The 12,275-nt window shown below is 36.9% G+C and overlaps 1 protein-coding gene across 13 annotated transcripts in view; it reads right to left on the bottom strand.

The window, feature by feature from the left end:
• Nucleotides 1–12,275, bottom strand: part of CASK (calcium/calmodulin dependent serine protein kinase) — a 391,035-nt gene that overhangs the window by 191,655 nt on the left and 187,105 nt on the right. For all 13 annotated transcript variants that reach the window (XM_030834960.2, XM_060292132.2, XM_060292133.1 and 10 more), the window contains exon 4: nucleotides 1,445–1,522. In XM_030834960.2, coding sequence (XP_030690820.1) covers nucleotides 1,445–1,522 — 78 coding nt within the window. The remainder of the gene's footprint in view (nucleotides 1–1,444; nucleotides 1,523–12,275) is intronic.

Below are 12,275 nucleotides of genomic sequence, written 5' to 3'. Positions count from 1 at the left end.
AAGCCCCAAACTCAAATTCTTAAAGAAATAAATATGAACAATGATATGCAAAAGTCTGAGAGTTTCATTTAGTAGAAGAAAGTGGTTTACCACTGTGTCATAAGAAAAATCAAGACAGCATTGACTACTTTTGGTATTAAAGAACGCTTTTTAATTCTGAAACACAATACAAAATAAAAATTTTAAACTGTGATAAGAATTCAAAACAAGAGTAAAATGGGATTAAAAAAAAAAGAAAACCCTAGAATATGCTTCAGTGAACATGGCACAAAAGAAAAAGGATATTTAGCCTCAGTTCTACCATGAATACATCAGGAGTTAAAAGAAGGAATTAAAGTTAGTATATATAAACTTTCATTTGCTTGTTCTCCCTAGCTCCAGGAGTACAAAACAGCAGCTACCTACAATTGAGTATATTCTTTATCTTGTGTTATAGCTATGGCTGCTCCATCTCCTGAGACTGGAGACCTTGCTTCTCAGTGAGGAGAAGGCAGGGCAAAGAATTTGAAGAAAGTCAAGCCATTCTAAGCTTAAAGTCGCATGAAGTAGTCTCTAAGCTATTTTCAGTCATATCTGTCCATTGTGCCATAATTATAAAAAGAATGATAGGAGGGAGAAAGTTATAATCATTTAATGGTAACTATTTCTCAAATGGTAGAAAGTTTTAATAAATCCTAATGGGTTTGTGGGTTTGAACCCTTCAACATACTATGGTTAGTGACTGAGGAGGGATGCTGTACCCCAGGTATTAAAAAGGCAATTTATTGGAGTGGGTATTTATGATATGGTTGTCACCAAAACAGAAAGTTGTACTGCTTCAAATCTACAAGCAAGTGGCCCAGTGCATGGCTCTTGTGATTTTTCATATTAAATCCTTATTTTGATTCATTAGTTCTTTACAAGAACTCCTACACTTGGAACAATGGTGGCTACTTGATTGGGAGATCAAACACTGGCCTGAAGCAAATATATTCAGCAGAAAAACTGTGCTTTTATTTCTGTTCCTTCTACTGTTCTATGCTTTTTCTCAGATTAACTGGTCACCTAACAATTTGCTATCACTAAAAGGCAAACTGAAGAACTAATGAGACACATCTGCTAAAAAGCAAAAATCAAACACACAAAAAGACCCAAGTTTAGTTCTACACGGTTCCTGAGCTATCAAATTCCTCCTTGTATAAAAGTCATCAGAAATGGAAAAGATAGCAGTAGTGAAGTTAAACTGTAAATCCATATAAATAGATCAATTCATTGTTCAATATTTTGCATTTCCAGTCACTGTTTGGTTCCACTAATGCACATTAAAAGAGAGATGCTCCTTGTAAGAAAGAGTGGCAGTATGCTCGTCATCAGTTCAAAGAGCAGGCCACTTCATGTGATTTCCTTGTCATTTCTTTCTTTTACTTCTACCTTTACTTCTGGGGAGTTCATACAAATTACGTACCTGGCCACAGCTTCACTGTATACAAAACCAGCATCAGCTCGTTTTACGATTTCAAAACACAGATCCGCTCCATCCATACTGTAGAGAAATGTGAAAAAGAATATAAGGAAAGAGAAAATTTCAGGAAGTAAACATTGAAAGTGAATACATTGTAACTAAGTTTTTAGTTGACTTACAGCTAAAGATTATAATAAATTATTTAAATCTCCTTTTGATGAAAAATAGACAAATTATAAAGGACATTATAACCATCTTAACACTGAAAATCTACAGGGGGAAAAAACAGGAAGAACAAGCAAATGGTAGCATCAAATAACATAAAGTGTGGGAAACTGCCTATAAATTTTCTTTAGGTTATCACAACAAAAAGTCTCAGAAAAGGGCAATGTTGGGGGTTGTGGCATATTTTTGAATCAAATTCCAAAATTGTATCTAGTCACATCATGTAATATTTTAAGAATACAACAACGATTCTAAAACATTTAGCTATAGTTATCGCCACTAAAAGGGAATTCAAGCTATATACTGTGAAAGGAAAAAAATAATTAGCTAATCCATAATTAATTTTTGTTTATACTTCCATTACCAAAGTTAACTGCTACAAACATACTCTAACACACTGATGTGCTGGTGACGCAGGGCTACTATCTTGCCTCCAAACTTAAAATGGTTCTCTATTTCTCACCAGATCAGTAAGGTTTCTTGTTGTCTCAGCCATACCTTGCTTCTTCTACCTACCCTGTCTAATGACTTTTCAAGAATAACTCACTCTCTACGCAGATTAGTCTTACACTACTCCCTGAATATACCATTTTGTTTCTTTTTCTGCCACATTTCTGTATATATTGTTTCTCACACTCAAAACCTACCTTAATTCAAGGTTCCATTCCAATCTCACCTTCTCCAGGAAGGCCGCTCAACGATTACCAGTCACATTAAGGCCTTCTTTTGCTTAAATTCTATAACAACTCTATATAGCCCATATTATAACATTTAGCACTTACACAGAAACATATTTATGTGTATACATGAAACTTTTGCCAGATTATTACATATATCAATGAATAGTTAGCTAACATTTTCATAATGCTTTAAGTCTTATAAAGTGTTTTCAAATCCAGTATCTCATTCATTCGTTTATTTAGTAGCTCAGGAACCAAAATACCTGTTGCAGGTTTTATACTGAGGAAATAGACTTCCAGAAGGGAAAGCAAAGGAACTAACTATTCATTACTATTACCTATAATTAATAACTAATCCATTAATAATAATTAATAAACATTACTAACTAATATTACTATTCATCAAGTATCATGGAAAGCATTCCTTGTTATATCTCCCTTCCTTCTTACCATCATCCCATGAGGTCAGCATCCTTCTCGTTCTCAAACAAGTTGTCTAAGTGAGTAGACAAGTATGTTACAGGGACAGAATTCAAATCCCTATCTATATTTAATGTTCTTTCCATTATCTACAGCTACACCTACTAGGTGTGCAAGGAACAAATGTACACATTCAAGCTCAACAGTTCAAAAATAGGGTGAAGTCCTAAAGAACAAGTATATTTTATATTTTCAACATACTCCCACCCAAAACCTGGCAGAATACTATGCACACAGTAAATATTTAATGAATAGTTTATTTAAATCTTGGTGTGGTTTTACGTAAATGAAAATACTTTCACATTTTTACAAGGCTTTACAAATTTTACCTAGTTTTCATTTCACAGCCAACAAACTTTTTCCAACGTCAAATAGGATTTTTCTCCAAAATAATTTTTATGATGGCTCAGTCTACTCTGAAGTATGGCAGTGCCCATTTTGCACAATCAGAAATAAAGCCCGGATGAACACGATCATGTATCTTTGTGAACAACCCTGATCATTTGCTGCAGTATAAGTCCTACCAGCAGAGTTGCTAGGTCAAGGGGCACAGACAATAATACTTTTGATACATACACTACTGGAAATATTTTAACAATTTATACTGCCACTACTGGGTGTGAAAGTGTTCTTTCCTCTACCTTGCCTCTATTAGGATGACTATTCTTTTTAATCTTTGCCAGTCAGATAGGAGGGAAAAAAGTCACTCATGATTGCTTTCATTTACATTTCCTTGCCTACTAAAGAGGCTGAATATTTCTCATTTCTTTGTGTTGTGGGGAGAAAAAAAGCACTATTTTTAAAGCTGGCTGCAGTTTAAGCTGGTTGGTTGATCTGTGAAGACTAAAAACACACAGTGAGGGAATTACAGTTTTGTTTAGGCATTTTCCTTTTTAATTGCGAAATGTGAGGATAAGCACTATTCAACTTAGAAGAGAGAAGAGTTAGGCAAAGGAGAGAGCTAAATTGATTGCATCATAAAGCAATAAGAATCCTTAGAGCTAGAGGGAAGGCTTTTTTGGAGGGATCTGGAAGGGGGAAAAAAATCTTAAGGGTAGGAGAAAGTACTAAGGTGGTGAGAGGACAACACTTAAGGAGGGAACCAGTCAGTGGGAAATAACTGGAAATTGCTTACTGCCCTGTTCTACAATCACCAGCATGAATCGACTCATTTTTCATGGACATATCTGAAACACTAGTACTTGAAGTGACAATTTCTACATTTACATATACACACACCAAGGTATTTTTAGGTTTCTACTCTTTTCCACTATTTTTGTATCTAGTCCCATACCATTTTTAATTCTGCAACAGTATATTTTAATATTTGGCAAAATAAGTCTCATTTCATTATTATTCTTTGTAAACATTTTCTTATGAGTTTTTTCTCCCAGCTGAACTTTAAAATCAGTTTCTCAAACGCTAAACATTTTTTATATTTTGGCTGAAATAATATTATATTTATAGATTAACCAGCAGAAATTAACATTTTCTTAATATTCTCATCCTTGAACATGATACGCCTCGCCATTTCCTTTCATGTCTCTAAGTTATAGTTTTAAGGTTTTCTTCACATTAGTTCCAAATATTGATTATTGGGTTCCCCCCCAAGGCATTTTATATTTTTAGTTGCTATTATAAATGGGATCTTTTGGCTATTATACACTTTTTTAATACAATGGTTCATAACCAGGGGTACCAAAAAAAAAAAAAAACCTATGGAACTTCTGAAACGTGCCGGCATGCTCTATGAGGGTTTAGTCTGAAAGTAAGTCATTACTGTGAAAGTAATTTTCTATTATTAAAGCTAGTTGATTAGCTAATTGCAACACTAATTGATATTAAAGTAAAAACGGCAATCCATTAATTTTAAATTTTATGAGATACAGAAATAACTAAAAATACTGCTATTCATGCAAATTTTATTCATCACAGAAACTTAAAATATACATATTCATAATGCATACAATCCTAATATAATAACCTTGAACAAAAAGTTCAATGTCTTAATTCTTTGATAAACTTTATCTGATAATATGATTTTAAAAACAATTATGGGACTTCCCTGGTGGCACAGTGGTTAAGAATCCGTCTGCCAATGCAGGGGACAGGGGTTCAAGCCCTGGTCCGGGAAGATCCCACATGCCATGGAGCAACTAAGCCTGTGCGCCACAGCTACTGAGCCCGCGTGCCACAACTACTGAAGCCTGCATGCCTAGAGCCCGTGCTCCACAGCAAGAGAAGCCACCACAATGAGAAGACTGCGCACCACAACGAAGAGCAGCCCTCACTCGCTGCAACTAGAGAAAGCCCGCACACAGCAATGAAGACTCAACACAGCCAAAATAAATAATGAATAAATAAACAAACTTTAAAAAACCAATTATAAGGCTTCTTCTATTGTTTTTCGCTTTGGCTTCCCATCTTAGTGTGTTTCTGGATCTGCCAAGAAGCTTCAAGAAGCATGTTCTGAATTTCCCCAGTTGGTTCCATTCTGAGGGAGTAAATGAGACAGAGAAGAAACCCTGCTAAGGAAGAGTATGGGGAATGCTTCTATACTATACACAGAGAAAAACTATGGGAGGTTTACTCTGAATTGTGAAAAGTGATGGGATTATGAATGATCTTACCTCCCCCACTTCATCTATCTGAATTTTAAAAATTTTGTAATAAACATGCATTACTTATAAAATTTTTAAAAACTTTTCATAAACAAATGCTCCAAACAAACAAAACAGATCACAGGTCTAGAGGCACAAGGTATGGCTGGCTGTATGTTGAAGGGAATCAGAATATGCCACCCAAAATATGCCACTTTAGTACAGGATTATTTTGAACTGAAGGCAATCGAAAATCAGCAGATACAGGAAGAACGCTGTACTCTCCTCCATTCTGCCTAAAAACAGGACATAAATTTCCCTTTGTAAAGGTGACAGAAATTTCCTTTTGTAAAGGTGTTCCCCTCTCATGTACCAGGAAGAAGAAAACTACTCTTACCTGTGTAATAAACCTTACTAAATAACTCTTATTTACCATATATTTTCCGATCACCTTCCCACAATTTACCCCCAACCCCAGATGCCCAAACTCCCCCCTTCCCTTGTCTAGTCTCTTTACTTTCACTGTTAAAATGGTATATAAGCCTCTGGGTCTCTGTGGCTTTCACTTTTTTCTGTGAGCATGTCCCCCACCCCCCATGTGCGAATGAAAATCTTTTCTCCTGCTTATCTGTCATTTGCCAGTTTAATTTGCAGGCCTCAGTCATATAACCAAAAAGTATAGAGGAAAGGTTTTTTTCCCTCCTCTACAATGTATTCTGCAAAAGCAGAGAAAGAGGAGGTTTGTAGGAGACTTGTACCTGATTGTACGAAGAAGTGTTTCTCAAATTAACTGTGGTGAAGGACTAGCTTTTTCCCCCCTCAGGTATTTTAACAACTAATACTTTTTACAACATACAAAATCATGTGCTACGATTTCACAGCAATGTCAAATTACTCTAACAGTTTCTAGACGTTTAGTCTCAATTTCTGTTCTTATCTCATTATAGAGGGGTAAATGGCTGGTAGATTGGAATGTGTCTGCAAACTATTCTTTGAGAAACACTGTAAAGGACAGATCAAATCTGGATTTCTCTGACCAGCATTTCCCCTGAAGGTGACAGAAACAACTACAAAGACTGCATGAAATAAAAAAAAAAATTTTAAGCATTAAAGAATCACCAGCATAAAGAGTGAAAAACTACCTAGTGAGAACAGAGAAAGGATTAGAGCTCAAAGAAGTGAGCAAGAGCTGCTTCTGCCCTGGGGATAGGGAGGGGCTCTGGAAAGAAGGCAGCTGTGGAGGCAGGAGGCTTCACTTTTGGGGAGCTCGAGAGAAGTGGAAGGGGGCAGTCAGATGGAGATTTACAGGGTCCAACTTCTTTTGCAGCAGAGTGATCCAAGAGAAGAGACAGAGCTATTCCTTTGGCACACCTCAGAAGAGCCCATCAAAGGCTAAGGCTCTGATAAAATACCTTATACCCCAGGCTGGAATCATAAAGAGCTGTGTTTTGAAAAGTGGGGTATAGAATATATTCTGGTATGTCTTACTGGTATCATAGGAAAACCCCAATGCTTACCATGGAGATAAAAGCTGAATTTAAAAACTTCAGTAAGAAACAAGAAATCATCAAAAGTGACACTACAGATTTGAAAAAGTAGCAAGAAGAAATTTCAGAATGGAAAAACATAAAATCAAAATTAAGAATTTGAGCAGATTAGATAGTCAAAGAGAAAATTAGTGAACCAGAAGATAATCAGATTGAAGCAAGGAGAGATAAAACATGGAAAATATAAAAGTGAGGATAAGAAGCATAAAAGATTACAGTGAGAAAGTCACCATGTATTTTATTGACGTTTAATTTAAAAAGTGAAAAGAAAATGAAGCAGAAGCAATACTGAAAATACAACGGCTGATAATTACCCAGAAATGATTAAAAATACCAATCCACTGATTTGAAAAGCCCACTAAACATCAAGCAAGATATCTATAGTTAGATACATATCAATGAAAACTGCAGGAAACCAAAGGAAAATAGAAAATCTCACAAACAGTGAAAACAGTGGACTCTTAGACTGATAGCCAATTTTTAGTAGCAACACTGGAAGCCAGAATACAGTGGAAAGGTATCTTAAATCGAAATAACTGCCAATCTAAACTTCTCTTCTGCTGGAAGAATCAAGATGGCAGAGTAGAAGGATGTGCTCTCACTCCCTCTTGTGAGAACACAAGAATCACAACTAGCTGCTGGACAATCATTGACAGGAAGACACTGGAACTCACCAAAAAAGATACCCCACATCCAAAGACAAAGGAGAAGCCACAATGAGACGGTAGGAGGGGCGCAATCACAATAAACTCAAATCCCATAACTGCTGGGTGGGTGACTCACAGACTGGAGAACACTTATACCACAGAAGTCCACCCACTGGAGTGAAGGTTCTCAGCCCCATGTCAGGCTTCCCAACCTGGGGGTCCAGCAAAGGGAGGAAGAATTCCTAGAGAATCAGACTTTGAAGCCTAGTGGGATTTGATTGCAGGATTTCGACAGGACTCAGGGAAACAGAGACTCTACTCTTGGAGGGTACATACAAAGTAGTGTGCACATCGGGACCCAGGGGAAGGAGCACTGACCCCAGGGGAGACTGAACCAGACCTACCTGCTAGTGTTGGAGGGTCTCCTGCAGAGGTGAGGGGTGGCTGTGGCTCACCTTGGGGACAAGGACACTGGAAGCAGAAGTTCTGGGAAGTACTCCTTGGCGTGAGCCCTCCCAGAGTCTGTCATTAGCCCCACCAAAGAGCCCAGGTAGGCTCCACTGTTGGGTTGCCTCAGGCCAAACAATCAATAGGGAGGGAACCTAGCCCCACCCATCAGCAGTCAAGCGGACTGAAGTTTTACTGAGCTCTGCCCACGAGAGCAACAGTCAGCTCTACCCACCACGAGTCCCTCCCATCAGGAAACTTGCACAAGACTCTTAGATAGCCTCATCCACCAGAGAAAAGACAGCAGAAGCAAGAATAACTACAATCCTGCAGCCTGTGGAACGAAAACCAAATTCACAGAAAGACAGACAAGATGAAAAGGCAGAGGACTATGTACCAGATGAAGGAACAAGATAAAACCCCAGAAAAGCAACTAAATGAAGTGGAGAGAGGCAACCTTCCAGAAAAAGAATTCAGAATAATGATAGTGAAGAAAAACAATGGAGGCAAAGATCAAGAAGATGCAAGAAATGTTTAACAAAGACCTAGAAGAATTAAAGAACAAACAAACAGAGATGAACAATACAATAACTGAAATGAAAACTACAGTAGAAAGAATCAATAGCAGAATAACTGAGGCATAAGAACGGATAAGTGACCTGGAAGACAGAATGGTGGAATTCACTGCTGCAGAACAGAATAAAGAAGAAAGAATGAAAAGAAATGAAGACAGCCTAAGAAACCTCTGGGACAACATTAAACACAACAACGTTCGCATTATAGGGGTCCCAGAAGGAGACGAGAGAGAAAAAGGACCAGAGAAAATATCTGAAGAGATTATAGTCAAAAACTTCCCTAACATGGGAAAGGAACTAGTCACCCAAGTCCAGGAAGCACAGCAAGTCCCATACAGGAAAAAGCTAAGGAGAAACATGCCAAGACACCTAGTAATCAAATTGGCAAAAATTAAAGATAAAGAAAAATTACTGAAAGCAGCAAGGGAAAAATGACAAATAACATACAAGGGAACTCCCATAAGGTTAACAGCTGATTTCGCAGGAAAAACTCTACAAGCCAGAAGGGAGTGGCATGATAAAGTGACGAAAGGGAAGAACCTACAACCAAGATTACTCTCCCCAGCAAGGATCTCATTCAGATTCGATGGAGAAATCAAAAGCTTTACAGACAAGCAAAAGCTAACAGAATTCAGCACCACCAAACCAGCTCTACAACAAATGCTAAAGGAACTTCTCTAAGTGGGAAACACAAGAGAAGTAAAGGACCTACAAAAACAAACCCAAAACAATTAAGAAAATGGTCACAGGAACGTACATATCGATAATTACCTTAAACATGAATGGATTAAATGCTCCAACCAAAAGACACAGGCTTGCTGAATGGATACAAAAACAAGACCCAACTATATGCCGTCTACAAGAGACCCACTTCAGACCTAGGGACACATACAGACTGAAAGTGAGGGGATGGAAAAAGATATTCCATGCAATGAATATCTTTTTCCAACACTTTCAGTCTGTATGTGCAAATGAAAATCAAAAGAAAGCTGGAGTAGCAATACTCATATCTGATAAAATAGACTTTAAAATAAAGAATGTTACAAGAGACAAGGAAGGACACTACATAATGATCAAGGGATCAATCCAAGAAGAAGATATAACAATTAAAAATATATATGCACCCAACATAGGAGCACCTCAATATATAAGGCAACTGCTAACAGCTATAAAAGAGGAAATAGACAGTAACACAATAACAGTGGGAGACTTTAACACCTCACGTACACCAATGGACAGATCATCCAAACAGAAAATTAATCAGGAAACACAAGCTTTAAATGACACAATAGACCAGACAGATTTAATTGATATTTATAGGACATTCCATCCAAAACAGCAGAATACAATTTCTTCCCAAGTGCGCATGGAACATTCTCCAGGATAGACCACATCTTGGGTCACAAATCAAGCCTCAGTAAATTTAGGAAAAGTGACATCATATCAAACATCTTTTCTGACCACAACGCTATGAGAATAGAAATGAATTACAGGGGAAAAAAACGTAAAAAACACAAACACATGGAGGCTAAACAATACGTTACTAAATAACCATGAGATCACTGAAGAAATCAAAGAGGAAATCAAAAAATACCTAGAGACAAATGACAATGAAAACACGATGATCCAAAACCTATGGGATGCAGCAAAAGCAGTTCTAAGAGGGAAGTTTATAGCTATACAAGCCTATCTCAAGAAACAAGAAAAATCTCAAATAAACAATCTAACCTTACACCTAAAGGAACTAGAGAAAGAAGAACAAACAAAATGCAATGTGAGCAAAAGGAAAGAAATCATAAAGATCAGAGCAGAAATAAATGAAATAGAAACAAAGAAAACAAGAGCAAAGATCAATAAAACTAAAAGGTGGTTCTTTGAGAAGATAAACAAAATAGATAAACCATTAGCCAGACACATCATGAAAAAGAGTGAGAGGACTCAAATCAAAAAAATTAGAAATGAAAAAGGAGAAGTTACAACAGACACTGCAGAAATACGAAGCATCTTAAGAGACTACTACAAGCAACTCTATGCCAATAAAATGGACAACCTGGAAGAAATGGACAAAGTCTTAGAAAGGTATAGCCTTACAAACTGAACGAGGAAGAGACAGAAAACATGAACAGGCCAATCACAAGCAATGAAATTGAAACTGTGATTTAAAATCTTGCAACAAACAAAAGCCCAGGACCAGATGGCTTCACAGGGGAATTCTGTCAATCATTTAGAGAAGAGCTAACACCCATCCTTCTCAAACTCTTCCAAAAAACTGCAGAGGAAGGAACACTCCCAAACTCATTCTATGAGTCCACCATCAACCTCACACCCAAACCAGACAAAGATACTACAAAAAAAGAAAATTACAGACCAATATCACTGATGAATATAGATGCAAAAATCCTCAACAAAATACTAGCAAACAGAATCCAACAACACATGAAAAGGATCATACACCATGATCAAGTGGGATTTATCCCAGGGATGCAAGGATTCTTCAATATATGCAAATCAATCAATGTGATACACCATGTTAACAAACTGAAGAATAAAAACCAAATGATCATCTCAATAGATGCAGAAAAAGCTTTTGACAAAATTCAACACCCTTTTATGATAAAAACTCTCCGGAAAGTGGGCAAAGAGGGAACCTACTTGAACATAATAAAGGCCATATATAACAAACCCACAGCAAACATCATTCTCAATGGTGAAAAACTGAAAGCATTTCCTCTAAGATAAGGAACAAGAAAAGGATCACCACTACTATTCAACATGGTTTTGGAAGTCCTAGCCATGGAAATCAGAGAAGAAAAAGGAACAGAAATTGGAAAAGAAGAAGAAAAACTGTCACTGTTTGCAAATGATATGATACTACACATAGAGAATCCTAAAAATGCCACCAGAAAACTACTAGAGCTAATCAATGAATTTGGTAAAGTTGCAGGATACAAAATTAATGCACAGAAATCTCTTGCATTCCTATACACTAATGATGAAAAATCTGAAAGAGAAATTAAGGAAACACTCCCATTTACCACTGCAACAAAAAGAATAAAATACCTAGGAATAAACCTACCTACGGAGACAAAAGACCTGTATGCAGAAAACTATAAGACATGGATGAAAGAAATTAAAGATGATACCAACAGAGGGAGAGATATACCATGTTCTTGGATTTGAAGAATTGATATTGTGAAAATAACTATACCAGCCAAAGAAATTATAGATTCAATGCAATCCCTATCAAATTACCAATGGCATTTTTTATGGAACTAGAACAAAAAATCTTAAAATTTGTATGGAGACACAAAAGACCGCAAATAGCCAAAGCAGTCTTGAGGCAAAAAAACGGCGCGGGAGGATCAGACTCCCTGACTTCAGACTATATTACAAAGCTACAGTAATCAAGACAATATGGTACTGGCACAAAAAACAGAAACATAGATCAATGGAAAAAGATAGAAAGCCCAGAGATAAACCCACACACCTATGGTCAACTAATCTATGACAAAGGAGGCAAGGATATACAATGGAGAAAAGACATTCTCTTCAATAAGTGGTGCTGGGAAAACTGGACAGCTACATGTAAAAGAATGAAATTAGAACACTCCCTAACACCATACACAAAAATAA

Source organism: Globicephala melas, chromosome X, assembly GCF_963455315.2.
Source record: "Globicephala melas chromosome X, mGloMel1.2, whole genome shotgun sequence".
Taxonomy (NCBI): domain Eukaryota; kingdom Metazoa; phylum Chordata; class Mammalia; order Artiodactyla; family Delphinidae; genus Globicephala; species Globicephala melas.
Note: the sequence above shows the minus strand (reverse complement) of the source record. Positions and strands in the feature narration are given on the sequence as shown.